The sequence below is a fragment of the Amphiura filiformis genome, chromosome 11 (genome assembly GCF_039555335.1).
Source record: "Amphiura filiformis chromosome 11, Afil_fr2py, whole genome shotgun sequence".
NCBI lineage: Eukaryota > Metazoa > Echinodermata > Ophiuroidea > Amphilepidida > Amphiuridae > Amphiura > Amphiura filiformis.
In genome coordinates this window covers 37,450,696-37,471,999 of record NC_092638.1, presented here as the reverse complement: position 1 = coordinate 37,471,999, position 21,304 = coordinate 37,450,696, and the positions used below count along the sequence as shown (strand labels likewise).

Genomic DNA, 21,304 nt, shown 5'->3' with positions numbered 1-21,304 from the left:
TTTACCAGTTGATCTGAAGTTCTTTATCTCAACTTTAAATTTGCCTAGTCTTCGCCAAAAATGTTGAGGGCCATTGTTCTAGCTAAGGTCATACGGCCGTATTGGCCCAGCATTTTGAGATATTGTCACAGAAGAATAATAACAAAATAGTAGCTTTTAACTGTTAATTGGCCCACTTTTCACGTGAAATATCAAAATTGGTCCATGCTTGAAATGCTTCTAAGCCCTCTAGGTCTTCTAGGCCCACAAACATTTCGGCTTTAAATGCTTTTAGGCTTTAAATGCCTCAAACATTTAGGCTTTAAATGCTGTATGCAAATTACCTAATTTCACTCTGCATAGTGTGCTGAGGTTGTGTTGGACAATCTATAAAGAAGTTGGACATTTATATAAAAACAAAATGCAACATTTAGGTAGAAAGTGAGAAAGTTCAAATTTTGCCCCAGTTGACAAGGATCCAAAGTCAAGTTGAACATGACTTTAATGTAAATATTTATCTTATGTTGGTTCACTTTCATTGTTAAGGCATATATGTGTAGAGTGTTTCCGAGAAATAATCTGACATCATCATCAAAGAAAATTTCAAATTAAACTTGATCTCAATAGACCATGCAGGGATTTTTTTTTAAAAGTGAAAATAGTTAGCTTTGTAGTTTTGACCCATGCAGTGAGTAATTAAGCTGGAAGTGACATGGTGTTAAAATAATAGCAAATCTTACATTTGTTCCACTCTCTGCCACCAAAGTCCCAATGGGCTGTTCCGGTTGAAATCCATATACCACCTATGGAAAACATGCCCTTAATCTCCCACACAGGGGGTGTGAATTTCAAATGGAGTCACATATTCAGGTAACCCCATTTGAAATTAGTGCTGTAATCGATTGTCGTAAGTATCGATAGTCGGAAAATACATAGACTTCCGACATGTCGAAACACTCAATGTCAGTATCGATACACAAACGACATGGCACACATGCTTAGATTATCTCAAATCAGGTCTCAAATTACCGTCAAATACTCAAATTACCGTCTCCCAATTTAGTTTTAGCTGTTAGGCTTCAATACACTTGTTGTTAACTTGTTTCTGGAACTTACTGATAATAAAATTGGTAAACTCAAATCCGTGTTTCAAACTGCGTGAGTATCGATAATAGTATCGACATGTCGGATGTTTGCCTCCCGACATATCGATACCCAGAAAGCTTATCGATTACAGCACTATTTGAAATTCACACTCCCTGTGTGGAAGATTAGGATCACGTCTTTCATAAAGGGTGTATGGATTTCAACTGGAAGTGTTCAATGTGATTAAGGCAGTTGAATTCAACAACCTTACTTGCATTACGTGAGCAGACGACGCTGGGATATGCCATTGGCATACAATAAAACATAATATTAGTAGGATTTTGAAAGATTGCTTTTTGGCAATTTTGTAAGATTGCTATTTCGCAATACAGCTTATACCATGAAATTTCTGTGAAATCCAATCACTGCACAGAGACTTTACAAAGAAGGATTAAGTGCTTGAGCTAGATGATGTTAACCATTTTGGCAGATATCTTTCTCAAAATTGATAAATTCAATCAACGAGTAGGTAGGTAAATTTCACTCAAAATATCCATGGTTCATAGAAAATCAAGTTTTTCCTGTCCTGTCAAAAATTTCTTTTTCTCTGCAGTTTTTATCGGCTTAGTGTATGTCCATCAACAATTTTAAAACTAACACTCTTTAAACTTGTTTGGTAGACCTAGTTTTGAAAATAGAATATATCAACATATTACAAAAATATTTTGTCATATTTAAGATTAAAGCAAATACTGAAAAAATGTATTTCCGGAATCAAAATAGACAAAGTTCTCATTGTAGTTTCTATAGTAGCGTGTTATTTTTGGTTTCAATTCAAACTGTGTTATTGAAGCATCACTAATGAGTATTGTCGGCGACTAATGCCCTGTGCAATATAACAAGTTCACAGTTCATGCTACATTATGTAGTGGATATAGGCTTCCCTAAGTCAGAAATTAACTGGACTATGAATGCACAAGGGTATGTATACATGTTGTAGAGGAAAATATTTGAAAATTATTTGTTAGCTTGTTTGTTTCTTCAAAATATTTAGTTTTTCGATGTAAATTTTGTATTTCAAATAAATTTGTATTTAAAATCTTATTAATTTTTTTAAATTTACCTTTATATATAGCTCTTTGGTACTACATGTAGAAGGTATTTGAGCAAAACTGTATTTCACTCTGCGCTTGATGTATGTACTGTATCATTTATTTGGTAAAAATCAGGCATTTTAACTTCCTTCCTGCTGTTTACTGTTCAGAAGGAAAATCCAGTATGTTAATGCTTCGTGTTGTGGACAAGATTTTGTGGAATAAGAAGCAAGGGAATCCGTACAGTTGGTACAGTATTTCCGGGGTATTTAAAAAAAGTGACAGTTTTGAAACCAGTTTGAGCTTACGTTAGGAATTAGTTTATTGAAAGTTACATTAATAACTCATTTGTCATTGTACGATAACACTATTTGCCATAGAACTCTGCTTACAAGTAAAGAATAAAATTGTAGCAATATAATTTCATAAACTACACTTGAAATTATCATAAAAATGGGTCATGCTATGATATCGTCATTTACCAAACATGTACGCATGAATAGCAGTCACATTTGCAGAAGTAATCAAGAGCTCTATGAGTAAAAAGGTCAGCCAGGCGAATGTGTTCTAATCATACTTGGTAAACAATGCATGTCATATTGATAAATTATATCCATCTAGGTTGTGTACACATAAAAAATTGGTACATTGATAATACTGATATTGTGCATTGTGACTTATACAACATAACCAAAGTTACTAAAAGTTGATCGGTGGAAGGAGTCGAACGCAACACATTGGTAAGCAAAACTACTTGGTCATGGGACCTTTGTGCTTACGTATTTTATATGCAAGGGCTTGTCATACAGATCCTTATCCTTAAAGATTGGTAGGTGCCCATTGCATGCAATGCTATACAGGTTAAATTGTTCACCTAAGGGCTGGTCTTATAGACCCTTGTTCTTATCGATTGTTGCCTATTCGCTGTCGTAGTTCATGTTACAATCCAGGCGTGTGTAGGCAACCACTTTATGCTGACTATGAATCTAACCATGATCAAAATGATCACAACACAAATCCAATGGGTTGCTTATAACAGGTGTGCAAACCAGTCATGAACCAGGAACCAAGGAATGTGCCAATCAGAAGTGCAAAATGTGTAACTCGTGTTAAATTTACATCATTCAAACCTCTTGTCTTCTATTTGCTTGCTTACAGGGTTCGGGATCAGTGCATGTTCCCGGGGGTGCTCCTACTATTCACATGAATGTCAATACCAAGCCGTTGGGTCAGTCACAGGCTAGTCATAGTTTTGAGAATATGCTGGATGATAGGCAGTCCATACAGCCAGGTAAGTGTTAATCTTCTTACATCATTGTCTGCCAAAAGGTGCTGGAATATATGAACATGCTGTTGATGACTTCAAAGGTGACCCTGACAGTCAACCAATAGTTGTTTCGTCTGCACAGAGAAGAGATGCTGAAGTGCCTCCAGTAACTGCCATATCCATCTGCAGTAGTCCGAATTAGATATGGTTGCTCCATAGTGTCTTTGTCTGATAGTGCACACAGAATATGTTGCAGAAATTTAATGGACCGACATCTCAGGCAGTTTTTCCATGTGATGGTCCATATGGTCGCCAATCGCTCGGTCATCTCAAAATGAGGTTCTACCCGTAAACTGCGTGCTGTGTGTGCACGCATACTTTAAATACCATGTACACTTTGCAAAAGCCATCTGGCGTGTTGCTTGGAAATCACAAGAAACAAAAATGCATGTTTTGTGCATGCATTTGCAGGAGAACTTCATTTTGGTAGCAAGATGGCGGATCCGTGCAAAGGGCGAATAAATAAGTCATCTGAAAACAACTTTCTAACTACTATCTTGATACCTGCTATTTGATCCAACTTCCATTACTGACTTCTGTTTTTAATTTATATTATTTTATAATTTATGTCAAGTTACAGAAATGTATAGACAGGATAAAAGTTACAATTTCCTTCCTAAATGATTTTGAGATATTTGTATATTTTTTACAATTTTCTAATTTATTCTGCCCATACATCCAGGACCTCGCCGACCACACAGCGACAGTTCAACAGAAATCCGAGTTGACGCCATGCGTCCACCAAACGTGCGCCCTCACTACCAGGGCAAAGATGTGGATAGGATATATGAATGGCTGAAGAGACAACGTATGGGAGAATACACTAATAATTTTACGAAAGCAGGATATGACATGCCTACCATAGCACGCATGACCCCAGAGGTAAATAAGATTTGTTTGGTTTGGAACTTTAATATGTGATATGATACGATCCACCATAATATTTTTACATATCACCATATTTTGAGTCATTTCACTATAATATTATGACATACCACCATATTTTTGTGTCATCAATCAGACCAAAGCAGGCTATAAAGTTTTGGTATGCCCCATTTAGAGAGTTTGTTTCTGTGTAAGAATAATCCTGAAATATTTATAATATATAATGGAAGACCGAATTAAAGACTAGTTTGTGTATGACGTTTTATGTCAACCAGACCAAAAAAGCTGTACTGCGCTGGTCAGCAGCCAATCACATTGCGCCTTTGCCCTGACGTCAGACACAAACTAGTCTTTTTAGTTCGGTCTTCAATTATATTAAAAGCATAAAAAGAGCAGGCAAAGTCAAACTGCAGTTTAGGTGGCATTTACCATTAGGTTATTATACTGTAGGACACATTTTGATTTGCCTTTTTCCATACATGTAGGCAAAGTTATCCTCACAGCAATGATGTGTACATAATCTGTCAATCCACTGATAATAAACTGATGATAATCTTACATTGTATTCTGAGCTGTGTAAATATAGTATATCCATCTATAGATATTGGCAATCTTTTCATCATTAACTAATATACTGAGAAGAAAGTAATCAGGAAATGTCCTGATTTGCAGAAACTGGAATCAAATGTTGGTTTAGATGCATTGCCACTGAGCCACACTCTCCCACTACCTGAGCCATGCTCTCTACATTATTTGCATCAATCTATTAACTTATTACCCTCTCTTGGTAATTAACTCTCTCTATTAACTTATTACTCTCTCTTGGTAACTTACTCTTCAATGTTATAGATAAAAAACACCTAAACCGTCTTCAAGTCGTCCAAAATAAGTCTGCCCGCCTTATCTTCAGGCAACCGAGTGGCAGTCATGCCTCTCCTCTTCTCCACTCTCTCCACTGGTTGCCTGTTGCCCAAAGAATACAGTTCAAGAGTCTTCTCCAGACATTCAAAGCATTCACCTGATTACATCTCTTCTTATTTTCAACCTCGGACCCACAAAACATCTTATGCGCTTCGATCTGATGCTGCTGTCACATTCGTTCCAAGAAACAAGGTGGCGATCGCGCCATTTCAACAGTGGGGCTGCGCCTTTGGAATGAGTTGCCCACCACTGTCCGTGGTCAAGAAAATATTACCACGTTCAAAATTCTCCTTAAAACTCACCTCTTTCCCACTGATTAGCTCTTTTCCTTTCTAGTCTTTCTCTCTTTTAGCGCTTTGCCTACTTTTGTAAAAGGCGCTTCATAAATCTTATTGTTGATGTTTATGGTACATTGCAGGACCTGACTGCAATAGGAATCACAAAACCAGGCCACAGAAAACGTGTCTCAGCTATGATTGGTCAACTCACTGAGCCTGATGGTATACCTAATGTTAGACCGGTAAGTGAAACATGGCTACTACTACTTCCGTCAAGTTGGTTTTTTTTTTTATCATTGATATGTTTTTGTTGTTACACTTGATGTTATTGATGTGAAAGAAGCGCCTCAGTCTGGCTGCATACATGAATGGGAATTGAACCAGTCATATAACATTGTGTAAAGTTAGAGGCTCGATCTCCTTTCATATGGCGGAACCGTGCATGGGTCAATATAGCGCAATGTCATTTTTTTAAAGGCTAAGTTATCCTAACAGCAATGATGTGTACATAATCTGTCAATCCACTGAGAGTTAAACTGATGAAAATATTACATTGTATTCTGAGCTGTGTAAAAATGTTCCTCTCTACACCCTATATGCAAGAAACCAACCATAGTGGTAGTATTGAAATGGCAGCCATCTTGGATCTACAGGCTACTTTTATTTCAGAATTGTCATTGTTGATGCGCAGATAGTCCCTGACAAGTGATAATCTGTGCTTCGATGAGGGCATACTTTGCAAAGGATTCTGGGAATACTGAACAGGGAATAACCTGTTCGAATCATGCCTGTTAAATAGTTCCAATTTTTGGTATATGGTTGGGTCCTTTTTTCAACATTATTGATTTTTTTTTGGAAAAATAGCCCAATTTTGCCTCACTATTGCCAAAAATTGTTTAATTTTCCCACAATTTTGGAAAACAATTTGTTTTAAATTTGGCCAAAAATATGAGTTTTGGTATATCGATGGGTCCAAATTTGAGGGTCCACTTTCCAAATTCTCAGCAGCAATCCAAATTTGAGTGCCTCCGATCTATAAATGAATCATACTAAATTGGGTATAATTTGCAGACAGCTTGTAGACTATGCATATACAATTCACTGATGTACATACCAATAATGTATTAAACACATTGATATCATTTGTATTTCAGCCTGATGTAGCCACATGGCTGAAGCTTCTAGACCTATACCAATATTATAACACATTAATGTCCAATGCCTATAATACAATGGATAGTGTTATGGAGATTACATGGGAAGATCTACAAGATATTGGTATCATTAGACTAGGTGAGTAAAATGTTATTGACTTTGTATTTGTTGGAAATACTAACTGCTATAGTAGTACTTTTGCCTAAGTGCAATAAGGGAAGAAACTAAAAGTTACGTCAATGACTTCATCAAACATCCTTTTGTTAGGGGAAGGGGGTAAAAAACCTGATTATGTGTTAAAATAGTTAAAATATTGGTCAAATTTGATCTTTTGAGGTTGGAATTTTCAATATTTCACACTTACGTTACAGGGAGGGAGGGAAAGAGCCAGCTTCTAAACAAAAGCACTTTCGTTTATAGGACATGATCAAACTCTTAGGTTGATCCCTAAGTGATGTCAGTGCACATTTCATTGGGCACATCTTTGGTGTAATTGCATTATATCGTCGGTGTTTTGACATACTGTCGTACGATGATAAATGCAGTTTTGAGAAAATCGCAATTAAAAGTTTTCCCAAGTTTTGAAGACCCACTGTAGAGCACCATAGTAAAATATGTTTATTATTATTTGACAAGCTATGTGTTAATAATGATACGTCATGTGATATGACAGTATGTCTAAACAATAGGCAACTGCAGTTACACGGTGGCCTATGGCGACGTATCATGATACGACTGTATGCCAAATCACAGAAAAAAAAAGTTCTGCTGATAATTCACTGAACACCATTGGTTTAGATTTAAAATTCTCAATTTTGGGATGAATATAATGAGAAACCACAAGTTCCAGATGTGATACATAATTTTGACAACACATACAAATTCTATTTGCATTTTCTTGTCTCAATTCAATGGTACTGAAATTGAATTTCCATTTTCTGCATTTTCCAGGTCATCAAAAGAAGCTGACGTTGGCAATCAAGAGACTGCTAGACCTGAAACGTCGAGATCGACATCATAGGAATACCGCATCTCAAGGTGGCTACCCGCCACGGGATAACAGCACAGGTGGTAGTGATGCCGGGAGTGTGTCCCCTCATTCGTCTGTGGATGGGTTCCCCCCGCCTCCGCCACCCACTATGTTAGCTATCGGGGAGAGGAGACCGTCCCCTATGCAGTCGCCATCCCCTAATGGGAATTTGATTACTGTCAAACCTAAAACTGGACTACGCAGTAGCCAAGAAAGCTTGGGCAGTGATATTAGTAATAAATCGAGTGGCTCACGCGGCTAGAGAGAGTCAAGAGGATCCAAAGGGTCAAGGGAAATGTACGGACCTAGACAAGAACTGTTTGGACCGCGACAAATACTCCACCAGCGACCCGCGGATCACGATGCTAGTTACGTGCCTACAGTTACAAACTTGAAAGTGTCGCCGCAAGATAATAGACCACCGTCGGCACCCCATACTCCGGTTATGGAGCAGGAAGCGCAAAGTTCTAATCAAGATATGTCTTTCTCTACTTTTAAAAAGCCGCCACCGGGGCATAGGCCGAGTTTGCCCATTCTAACGGGGAAGCCTCCCACGGGACAGCTCGGGGACTCTCCCACGGGACATTCTGGACAATATAATAGCTTCCACGAGGGCGCTAAACTCCCTAGTCAGAAATCTAGCGAGAGCTTGGATAGACTTTTAGAAGAATGTACGTCACATATGCAAAAGAGGAATTCTATTGAAGGTGGCTCTAGTATAAGCTCAAGTGGGTCAGGGGAAACCAAATTGAAAAGACCCAAGCCACCGGCTCCTCCAAAGAGGAGCAACTCGGTCATTACGACCAAAAGTGATGAACAGCAAGGGAAAACGGCCACAATAGGTCGTAAAAAATCCATGAAACAGTTTAGGGAGGAGATGAAATTAGTAAGACAAGAGATGCAGGCTGCAATGGCAGCAGCACCTCCTCATGCCCCAGTAGTGAAGAGCAGCGATATCCCGGAAGGGTACGCGACAATTAAGAGATCGCCCTCAAGAAAAGCGAGTCAGCCAGGATATCTACGATCAAATTCACATGATGAATCAAGTGGTGTACCTCGCAGACCAAACTCTGGTGGTGCTATTCCTTCAGGGCACGAGATATCTCCTAGTGAGTTAGATCAACTGCATCAGGCTGCTACAAGACCATTAAACCTAGGGAACTTCACACCGACTTCAGGTAGTGGCCAAAGTACACCGAATGCGTCAACCCCAAGTTCCTTCTCCCCTACTTCCAAACCAGCCGTTGCGCATAAACCACCATCAGGTGGTTCAGTTTTGCTGAACATGGGTCATCACCAGATACCTCCGAGATCTGCATCGCATCAGCAGTTGTCCTCGTACCAGGCTCCTTCGCAACAGCAAGAATCAGCACAACCATTGCATCAAAAAGAGACAACTTTTACCGAAGCCACCCCAGATAACGCGCAAGCAAGCGGTAATGTTTCTAGACCAAGTGAGACCACATTGGATTCGTCTGCAACTCATGTTCCACACCATTCATACGTCTCGCAAAGGAAAGACGTACCACCTTCCCCAACACGTCCGTTACCATCTTCCATGATGGCTGCTGGTGCTTTCAAGGTGCCAGATATCCCACCACCAAAAGTGCCTCAATCTTCAGGTAATCATGACAGGATAGAAGCTTCTCTCCGCGAGAACATCAGAGGGCGCACGCCAAACTTCCCATCTACCTCTGACACTGCTAGTATTAGCAGTGGTAGCACCAGCGTTAGCACGGGTTCATCGGACAGTGGGTTACCAAGGACTAAAGGGGAACGACCCGGTAGCGTAGAAATGATCTTAAAACGCCAATCTGGTGGCGAAGATACTTCAGCTGGCAATCCTCTGGAAGGCATCTGGAGACCAAGGCGCGTCATTTCCCACACAGAACTCTGAGGAAATCGAGGATGTTGTCGAGGAGGATGGCAAGCCCGTGAGTGAAAGCAAATGTCACTTTTAGAGAACTCAAACAACAATTCCTTGAAAACGAAAAGGCTCCAAAAGGTTTAATCAGCGGGCGACGACTATCTAGAAAATCTGAAGATGAATACCAACAGAGGAGATCGTTCACAGATGCAGACGAACACAGACAATCCCCAGTCTGTAAGAACGCTCCTGTGTCTTTTGATAGTTTGTTAGAACAAGTGCAATCTGGAAGGACTGAGTCCACAACAACACCGGCGGATTCGCAGGCAGGACCTCCGCCCACTACTAAAAAGCCTACTAAGGCACCTGTAGCACTACCTGCACATGCTCATGAAAAAACTGCCCAGCAACCAATGAATAATAACACTTATGAAACAGGGAAACCCTCTCATGATAATGGGAGTTACATGGATCTCCCTCCTCCGCCAGCTCTGTCTGAGCTACCACCCCCTCCAGCTCCACAGGAATATCCCCCTCCACCTCCTGCCCCAGATCTACCACCACCCCCACCCCCAATGTCACCACTATCATTCCCTCCACCCCCTCAATCAGAAGCACCACTTCCTCCCCCTCCAGCAAATATGTTGTACAGTAATCCTCAGCAAACAGTACAGTCTCAAGCACCCCAGATGGCCCCTCCTGCTGTACCACAGTCAATGTCATCAACAATACCTACAGAACCCCCAAGATTGCCAAGTATGTCAAGTCTGCCACCTCCGCCACCTGTTCCGCCAGTGACGTACAAGAAATCACCGTCCAAATCCAAGCAACCTCCGCAAGCACCACCCAAGAAGAAGGCTCACAGACAGCCAGTTGTATCAGAAGGGTGGGACTCCTCGGACACGATCAAAAGAAAACCTGTCGTCACAGCACTGCCAACGCAAAACAAACCTAAACCAGTTGTGAAACCACCTAGCCCAACAAAGCCCAAACCAAAACCGAACAAACAAAGGGCTCCACCGCCCGTCATGGCGTCACCATCATCGGAAGATGTCGATATCTACTCACAAGATCTCGATATGATGGACTCTATGGTAGACTCTGACGAGGTGGTGGATTCCGATAGTAGCGAAACAATGGAGACAGGGCTTTCAGGGTTCGAGAATGAGAACACGGACACAATCAAGAAACAACCTGTGAGGTTGAGTCCGGTGAAGACAAAGGAGGAATCTGCGGCGGATTCAGTCGCTGCTCAGTTGGAAGCATTGAAGATGACCATGGAAATGGGACATGGAGGAGAATTTGATCTTGGAGGTGGAGATGATCTGATGGGAGCATCTGGAGGAAGACAAAGAAAAGGATCAAGAGATTCATTAGGATTAGGAGAAGGTATGTGTCTATTGGGCTATTCCAGTTGAAATACACACTACCCCTGTGGAAGATTTTGGAAATATCTTCCACAGGGGGTATGTTTTCAAATGTAATGGGTTGGGGTTAATCATTTTGAAACCCATACTCACCCTGTATTATGGCTTTACCTATATCTTCCACAACTGGAGTGAGTATTTCAAATGGAAGTTACCCAATTGTCTATTCTATTCAAAACTTATACTCCCTCTGTGGAAGACTTTAGCTAAGGGGTAGTGTGGATTTTAAATGGAATAGTCTATTCAGTGTTAGATATAAGATACCTCCTCTGGTCAAAAGCCCATGAAAATATTAAACAAGATTTCTTGTCCTCTAGATTTTGAGACGTACATGTAGGGGCCCCTATGACCCTTGAAAATGTGGGCTTCCTTGTAAATTATCACATAAGATATGCAAATTTTTCTGAGTTGGCCCGTAATAATTCAGGAATCCCCATAGATTTTCAGACAGTGCCCAAATGGCCCTTATAATCCAGGAATCCCAGTAGATCCATAGATTTTCAGACAGTGCCCAAATGACCATTCTTCGAGTTTGTCTGTCATAATTCAGGATCTTGGTTCTAAAATTATTAAAAAAATACTGTTCATTGAGCCAATCAGCAACATAGTAAGAATGGTGGTATGGCTGAAGAGGCTTAACCCCATGAGTACTACCTGCTGATTGGTTATTTACAAGATGACTATTGTGATTCATTGAGCCAATCAGCTACATAATAAGAATGGTGGTAGGGCTGAAGAGTACTTCCCACTGATTGAGTACTACCTACTGATTGGTTACAAGTAGACTTATTATGATTTAATGTAATAGTAGTAATAAAGTTCCCAGTAAATTGAATGCATACAAGTAATGAGCTGCTGAAAGAAGTCCAGCTGTCTAATAATTGGATGTGTTTTTAATTAAATCACACAGCTACAAACCAACTAGAATCACTACTTAGCAACATGGTGGATGATCCCCTTGCTTCTTTTGCAGCGTCAGCAGAAGCTGCAGCCACGTCACCGTCCAATGATACCTTATCATTGTAAGTATGACTTAGGAGCTACTGAAACCCTGGAATCTTTTTCCCCACAATATCTCCTTTATGGGATTTAATAATAATAATAATATAGTAAATAATATCTAGTTAGCCATCCTGTAGGACATAGTGGAAGGTGATGCCGATGGAAGATTTGTCAAAATGTTCAGCATAATAGACAATTTTGGGTAATTTGTGAAAACCTTCGCAAATGAAACACAAACTATATAATCACATGGCCAGTGTACACATATTAAGTAGCGTGTGCACCGTTGATGTGGGCGTTGATGATGACATCGTTTTGGTTTCTACGCATTCTAGGAATTTCCGAAATAGTCTGTTTTTCATTTGCACTAGGACAGAAAATTGACAGAAATGAGCACCAGCTTATTATTTAGGACTATCATAAAGGGTCATGACAGAGAATGACTTAAGAAAATAATTACCCAATTATTCCACCAATCAAGTAATTCATCCTGTTGGCCTGTCACAAGATTCTCTATTGCTCTCATGGTTTCCAAATTTGGCAGGCTTGTTTGGTAAATCAGGTCCAAGATCTGATATTTTAACACAAATATGTAATTTCTGACTTTATTCATTATAGAGTTCAAAACCTATATTGATACGCATTATACACAAACAAAAAGCTTGAATTGTGGAATAAGTGTGGGTCCATCCTCAGCAACAGGTCTCTGCATTCTACACACCCCTTAATGACCTAGATCACTTTAATTGACCTAGGTCAATCTCGTATTGACCTAGGTCAGTCTAACTGTTGAATGGAAAGTGCTTGATAATCACATAATTATGTAGTTCAAATTATATGTTATCCATGTTATTTTTTAACAATTTATTTAGTAGATATATTATAAGTGAATTAGTAATGTGACTTTGTAGTTTTAACTCTATGGGCACTAAGAGCTATTTTGATTGGTTAGAAAGTGGGCTACATCGTGTTTTGAGCCAATCAGAGATGTGGTAAGAAAAGCCAATATGTACACCAAGGTGATTAGCTTACAATTGCTAAGAAATCTAAAAGCTCTCTTTTGATTGGTTACTCAGATGGTTATATCATGCAATTAACCAATCGGGAGCACTGTAAGAAAGACAATAGTGCCTATAGGATTAAAAAAATTTGTTAGATCATAAAGCATCATATTAAATCATTAGAATCAATATTACCTGGTGGCATCACTAATTATAATTACATGTATTTTGTGTGACGTTTGTCATATTTTGAAGTGATAAGTTTATTTATTTATAGGCCACTTGACATGTGACTTCATTGCCCGGCAGTATGCGCATGAATTATGACAATTTTCATTGTTCTTTGCCCTGCATTGTGCAGATGCATCGTAGTTTGCTCAGGGCATGTGCATTTTAAATCGCCCACCACATTTCATAGTACAAGAAAGCCCTTGAACAGTGTAGCGGTTCGTTTCAAGCATATCGATAGACCAGTCCTCACCTTAATTGATAAACAATGATGTCAAGTGGTCTATACATACAATCATTTCATTTTGACATGAACACTCTGGTTTTAGTTTCAAAAACAATCATTAAATCATGTCAGTAGCGTTAATCTTAAGTTTTCACAAAAATACTTTTCTGTCTTCAGTAGTTTACATAATATTCCAAGTAGTAAACAACTGCTGTTTTCAACCCTGTTTTATTTAATTTTTCTTCTATAATTATTTGATTATTGAGATTTTTGGTTTGGGGTTTTAAAAAACCTCGGAATTGGTATGGCAAATGCTAGATTTCATACACACATGCCACCTTATTTTGGTGTGTTTGTGTGCTGCTTTGTTCATTCTTTTTTTCTGATTTACAGATATATGATATTGCAAATGCTTTAAATGTGTTCATGGTATAATTAGTCCCAATATCTGAAGATAAACTTTTGTAATTTTACAAGAATTTGTTAGTGTTTTTATAGAGGTTGTGCATATGACATATCATATCGTAAATATGGCGGACTACTCAATGCATTAAACAAAAGCAGGATTGCAATCTACTGCGACAATTCGTCTCACACACATAACAAATTCACTATGATCAAATAGGTTGATGACAACATTTGATTGAATGGACTGCACTGTGCCATGATTACGATGAAGGACACCAGTTCAAATCCTTTATTTGGAGCCAATCAATAATTTCATGCACAACCTCTATCCAAACTGAATTGAAATCAAACTCAATCAGAAGCAGCAAACATTTTGAGGCCAATCGGTGTTAAAAAACAAATTGTGCCAAAAGTGGACCACGCCGGACAGCATCAATCTAAATCAATCCGAATCGGATGCACTCATTTGCCATACCAAATCCAAGATGTCCATCGTGTCATGTTTTTTATTACCTTTGTTTGATAATTTTGTTTGTTTACGATATCACCTTCCCATTTTCCTTACTCACAGGAGCCCAGTCACAGAAGAACCCTATTATTACCTCTATTAAATCACTATGCACACAATATGCACAGCACTAGTATGGTGGGTTAAATTGTTTTCCTTAAAACAAATATTTCTTCTCTCTTTTTTTAAGTGTCCCTGACCAGTGGCAGTGTCTAGAAACACCTGTTATAGCATAGTCGGTGTTTTCGCTTTAGATGTGGATAGAAAGTCTAGAAACACATGGCAGTTCATGCTAAAATGATAGTTTTGAAATGATACAGATGATTGGAAATAATTCAGAAACATTTATTTCTTATTGCTTTGTATATGAAAACATTGAAGAAATCTATAAGAAGGAAAAAAAGGATAAAATTTACCCCAAATGTATTGTGGTTAGTAGGCTAGTTTGATATCAGCCCTGGTCTAGTGGATAACATGACTAGTGTTTGCATGTTTTTGTTTAGATTTTGGGTCAGATTTGACCCCTTCCTTCCTTCCTTCACAATCCTGTATCCCCTGTCCTGTACATACCAAGTAATAATGTCAATCTCTTCACCTATGGTAATGGATATTGATTCATGCAAGTTTTGTCTGTTCGAAGAAGGAGGGTACTCAGTACAAATGACAGGGATTCGCCACAAATATGACTCCTATTTTCAGGCCCTTGGTATAACAATGACCATTGAAAGAGTAGTTCTTCTGGGGTGGACAAACCTATTGGTTATCAAATTAATCAGTGACAATTTTATCTCTGAATTTGACAGGTACTTATTGATGCAGTAATTAAAACATCAATTAGCACCTGTCAAATTCAGAGATAACCTTGTCACTGATTAATTTGATAAGCAGGCAGGTTTGGTTCACCCCAGAAGAACTGCTCTGGCTGGGCTTCCTCTTTAAGTCAATTTTGGAAATGTTTTTTTTAAATGGATACACCAATTACATCTAACTGGAGCTAAAAATTGTTTTAAAAATTTGTAAATATTTTGCAAAATCTGTGAAATTTGGCCAAAAATATGGACCTTAGCTATAATGGGTCAAATTTTCTTGAAAACTTTGTACGAATATGGGTCCACTTTCATGAGGTCAGAGGCTCTTCCTAACCCAAATCAATTGTGAGTTTCTAGGGTTTGGAAATCCTTAAACACATATTGTCACAAACTAATTATGTTCATCATGTGTACTACCAAAAACCAGACAAACTTGTATATCAAAATCTGTAATAATGTCTCGGTATTTGTAACTGTGATCTTTATAACCAAGTTATAGTGTTTAAAAAACTGAGTGTAGTGTTTCTAGATATATCTAGCTTGCATGAATTACATCTGATTTGACAAACTAGCCTTCCCATAATTCCCCCTCTGTCTCCACCCTGACCTTCATTTTCACCATTTAGATCCATCTCTTTTATACCCATTTTGCCCATTACCCCACTGTGCTAGATGTTTGATGCAATATTTCATAAAAATTTGAAAAAAGGAAATCAAATCTCTCCCATGATTTAAGATCAGTTTTTCTTTGAGATCAGAAATATGTAATTATTGTAAAGACATTTTTTTCAGGATAAAAGTGATAAAAGTACAGTAACTCTTTTTTAGGATCTCTTTATTCATGCTCATCTGTCAGTACACAGTCCTATAACCCCAATAGGCTTCTACATGCATAGAATGACCTTTGAGTATGTTGGGTACAAAAACTCATACTCCACAACTTGATGTCAAATTTTGAGCTATGGTTGTTGACTGGAGGTCATTGAGCTTTGCCAATGGCAATGAGGTCATCATGGCTTATAGTGTTTGAAGTGTAACATCATTTCACTTAACATAGATTCATGTCACACATCATTCTTTCGTACATACTTTGACTAATACATCGATGATTACAGCATGACTATGACTAATCTGTAGTGTAAGCAGTACTAATTAATTATCATCTGTGTTAACAACATTGGGATTATCAATGTGATTCTTAGTCATTTACTCAACCTTTGTTAATGAGAGGATATTTTAGGACAAGCCTTGATCAGTAATTAATATTGAATGATGTGCCTGAAAATGTGTGTTTACTATGGAATTCTTTGGGAGATTGTGACTGTTGAAGGCACCATAGCCTCAGTTTTCAGTCAGTTATGCTTGTAGCTTTAAAACTGGCCCTTTTTTATTTGTTGATTGGGGTAGCCAGGTGTTTCCAGAGGGGGCAATGGAGAGGGAAGCAATGCAGCTTTTAATGTAACAAGATTTAACGAGAATGGGCAGATAATGCCTATAAATCTAAAATTACTGCATCCAGCATCCCAGAGGGGGAGCTACATACTATAGTATGTCCCACAGGGGAAGGTGGCCCTTGCTGCCTCCCATTGATTGTTGTGGAACATCTTGGTAGAGTATTCAGGTATTCTAATCTATATTTCACTAATCAAGGCTCGTCCTCAATAAAGGTAATGTCCTCAACGCTTAAGAAATAGAGGTATCATTTTCACTCATACTCATACTTTCATCTGTTAAAAGAATCTGTAACTATATGTACATGTATGCTTAAACTTCACTGCTTTGTAGAGATTCTTTTATGTGTGGCATAATTTCACTGTAATGAAAAAGAAAGACTCAGTACACCGGTCGATCTTACGCTTCCGATGTTGATTAAGATACTTTTGCATCGATCCCGAGATGCGGAAAAACCAATAGTCATTTTGTCCCACATAAATGAATAAATAACAAAAAAACCCGATCCCCGAGTGGACTCACCCATTCGGTGACGTCACACACGATAATCATCCCTTATCCTCCTTGGTTTCTAGATGAGATAGACGTGTGGATTTTTCTTTACCAACGCTAAGTATCATTACGAACCAAAGGACGAGATATACAGTTTGTTTGTTACACCTGAGGTAAAAACCAACCAGTATAGTACGCAAGGGAGATAGTTTTGACGACATTTTTCGCTAGAAAAGTGACAAAACGATCCAAAAACTTAGCTTGTATGAGTGTTTCAATTCGTATACGGGACACAAGTTTTCAAAATGGCCGCCCTTAGGACGCCATTTTATTTTTGTTCTCACGTAAAACAACTATAGCAGACTAGTAAGTTACAATAGATGTTTGTACAGTACTGTGTATACATGTATGGTGAGTGATTATCGCTATGTTTATGGTGTGCTCTATCGTTATATCTTTCAGTACGCGCCTGATGACGAAGTTACTGCTAAGAGTTCGTGGGTTTCAAGGACCAGCCTGGCAAATCTATACCAAAAGGATATCAGTTTTTCATCCCTTTGTACATATATTTTTATATCATACCACTACATCAGCGCCAGCCACTGTGCGTGTGGGTCTGTTTATTGGGCTTGAGCTTGTGTTCGGGGGTAGTGCTACACGCTCCCCGATTATTACAATGTCCAGGCCTTGTCAATCATGCCCTTCCCTTGTGGCAGAGTGGGACCCGCATCCACTCTGCTACACCCACAGGGATTGCTCTAAATCAAATAAGTGTGCTTCCTTTTGCATAGGCTTATCGGACATCCACTTCGAGGATTTAGAAAGTAGCGCTCGCTTGGGTCTTCGACACAGACAGAAGACGAAGACTAAGAAACAGAAGCCTACAGGTAAGATTGATATGGTAGGTACTAGCGCTTGACGGCAAGGGCCACGCTTAAGGTAACCTCTGGGGCTCCGGTCCCGGGCAAGCAGGCGGACCCTCCGGGGACTGCTCGCGAGCCCGAAGGCCCAGCAGCCAGCGAAAGCACTGACTTTACGTCGAAGCTAGTAGCAGGCAGCAGGGCGGTACTTGCCCTAACAGGCGAGTACCAGTCTACCAGTGAGATCTCTAGCGAAGTTTCTTGCAGGTGGACACCCGCTCTATTGCTGGATAACGAGCGGTCTAGCACCAGCGAAGTAGCCGGCGACGGACAGTATGCCAAGGGTACCCGGGCTTGCCTGGGTTGAATCTAGCATACAGCGCGGCGAACGGACCTCCGGCTTGCCTCGCCGGTCTGTAGCACGCAACGTGCCAGTGGAACCCGGCTTGCCTGGGTTGATCCACGCACGCAGCACGCCTTTCGTTCGCAAGGGTCGAATGAAAACGCATGGGTTTAGCAGAGAGACGATACCGGGCTAACGCTTCGGGTGTAGTCTTAGCAGAACCAACTGGGGTTGTCACACGGCAGCGCGTTCCATGGCGGGACCGCCGAGTGATGCCCTGGGCCTTGGAATGGCTGCCGGCTGTCCGTCGGGACTGGCTAGCGGCGATACCGGGGTTGGGCTCGCAGTCTCTCACGGGACAGCGACCCAAGTGTAAACGGTGGCAGCTACCGAGACGAAGCACGGCTCGACTTCAGTGGTAGCCACTATGCACGCGCCCATAGCTGCCGTGAGTGGTCCGCCACACACAGCGACCTTGGGCGAGGCTCAAGAGGTTAGGGTAGGTAGTTTGAACAGCCTGGCTGATCAACAACCCACTTATGTCCTCGAGAGCCAGCAGAGCGTGGGTGATCCATTACAGTCAATGGGTCGATTACCCTCTTATGATCGATCACTATCTATTCAGCGGAGCATGGCTCCATTGATTGATACTACCTATTCAGGTAGCGAGGTGACTGATCGGGGTATACACGCCAGCTACCCGTGATACTAGGCAAGCTCCTTTTAGCCAAGGGACAGCCAGTATAGCGGGTACCCATACACACGGCTTGATCCTCTAGCGGGAACGCCTGTGAGGCATGGGTACAGTGGTACGAGCCGGAGCCCTACCGGGCACCTACGCTACAACCACGCAGGTACCGCAGAGTACTGCGTCCTGGTTACCACAGTCTCTGTGGCAACAGGGGGGGGGAGGCGGTACTGGTACTGCCGTTCCATGCGGTTTCCCTGGTGGCGGATCCTTTCAGGGTCAGCTACCGACAGGGTATACCCCGTGGTATCCGCCGCAGGGTGGTTTCTTCCACGGTTTTTCTCCGTGGCCAGCGCCCCCTAGCGTTGGGCAAGCAGTACCACCAGCTGTTACCCAGGCTGGGCGGCGAGTGGCTAACCCTGATACAGCTCAGGGTAGGCCGCACGCTGCTATGGCTAGGGCGACAGCAGCGAGAGCGCATGGATCCCGGGTGCTATGGCTAGCATCTCGGGTCTGGCGGAGTACTCCCTCTTCTGCTGGTGTTCAGTTGGCTAGCCACACGGTGGCGACACCTCCCTGTCCACCTTCAGATGCCCGGCGTCAGATCTCTTCCTCATCAGAGAGTGAGTCAGAGTCTGAAGGCGAGGGAAAGGAGTCGGAAGATGAAACCAGTAGCGACTCACAGTCTGATGAGGCTGTGCAGGTAGCTTCAGGTATCCTTCCCCCGCTGCCCCGTGAGGAACTCGCTAGCAATGGTCTGCCTGCGGACACCGCTGAGGTGATGAGCCGTGTGGCCCAAGGTTTGGGCCTGGCTTCTCTCAGGAGGAGTCCGTTCAGGAGGACCAGGGCATCTTTTCAGTAGGATGCCCAGCTAGCGCTGGCCCACACAAGGGTCGCCTCGCACTTGCATTCCCGGCGGACCTCAAGGGTAGGTTTCAGAGGGCTGTCAGGCTCGCTGGAGCTTCGGACGCCGCGTGCTTGCACGCTTCCACTGCGTGTTTCGCAGGAGGACTACGAAACCTACCTCAGGGTCCCTGACATGGATCCAGACGCGCTAAGCGCCTGCCGCTAGCGGCCAAGGCGCGACGGGTCGCTCTCCCCCAGTGGGAGGAGGAGCTAAAGCTCATCGATAAGCGAGCACGCCGCTTATCAGAGTCTCTAGCGCCGCTACCACGCTTGCCGAGCACCTCGGTAGGAAGGTAGCGAACCACCACGGGCAACGCCGAACTCTTCCGCGAGGTTAATCTGTTAGCGGTGCTAACAGCTAACCTCAACGAGAGTTCTATGGGCCTAGCCCATAGGATGTCATCTCGCCGCCGGAGAATGCCTGTCTGTCCCTCCAGTCAACTTACGGTCCGACTTTGCTGAAGCAATGAAGAAGTCAGACTCGGTGGGACAGGGGCTACTCTTTGGACAGGCCTTTGGCGCTACGGTAGAGGACCGGGCAAAGAAGGCCACCAATGAGAGCACTCTGAAGAAGTCAGAGGCTGCCCTGACCAAGGGGAAGGGCAGTAAGGCGAAGAAGAAGCACAAGAAGAAGAAGTCTTCTAAGCGCTCTTCAGCGCCAGCTCCGGCTTCAGCAGGACGCGCACCACAGACTACACCCGAGCCCGAGGCTACTCCAGCACCTCCCAAGAAAACTGGGAAGCGCAAGAGTAGTGCTGGATCAGATGGCAAGCCCCTAAGAAGAGCCGTTCTTCTAAGGGTGGCAAACCAGATCGGTCCTGAGGGCACGGCGGTCGACAGTCCATGCCGGCAGGCCTTGGACTTCCCACCGGGGATTCCCCCTGTGGGCGGCCGCTGATTGCATTACGCCCAGAGATGGCATGCCATCTCACCGGGCGCCTGGGTATTGTCAGTGGTCAGTGGGGGTTACAGGCTGGAATTTACCAGCCACCCTCGTGGCGCCTGCACGATTCAGAGGTCCACGGTAGTGCCGCCAGACGGCCCCCAGCGCCGGGCACTACTGTCAGAGGTCACTCAGCTTCTCACGGCAAGCGATTGTCCCGGTCCCACCCCCTTTCACCAAGGGGTTTTGGAGCACGTTTTTCTGGCTCCAAAGAAGACCGGCGATTGAGGTTCATTCTGAACCTCAAGCCGCTGAACGAGTTCATCAGGCCCAAGAGGTTCAGAATGGAGACTCTCGCCGGTGCTAGCCTGCCCCATCAAGGGTATGTGGGCGGCATCGCTAGATCTCTCGGACGATATCTGCATGTTCCGATCGCACCTCAAGATCAG

The 21,304-nt window shown here is 42.0% G+C and overlaps 1 protein-coding gene across 1 annotated transcript in view; it reads left to right on the top strand.

The window, feature by feature from the left end:
• The window catches only part of LOC140163662 (uncharacterized), a 384,359-nt gene extending 369,799 nt beyond the window's left edge, over positions 1-14,560 (top strand). The window contains 8 exon segments of the mRNA XM_072186977.1: positions 3,318-3,450; positions 4,169-4,368; positions 5,711-5,812; positions 6,725-6,863; positions 7,677-9,650; positions 9,695-11,011; positions 11,960-12,071; positions 14,486-14,560. Of these exon segments, the coding sequence (XP_072043078.1) occupies positions 3,318-3,450; positions 4,169-4,368; positions 5,711-5,812; positions 6,725-6,863; positions 7,677-9,650; positions 9,695-11,011; positions 11,960-12,071; positions 14,486-14,525 (4,017 nt within the window). The 3' untranslated portion in view covers positions 14,526-14,560.
• Positions 14,561-21,304: the final 6,744 nt, after the last annotated feature.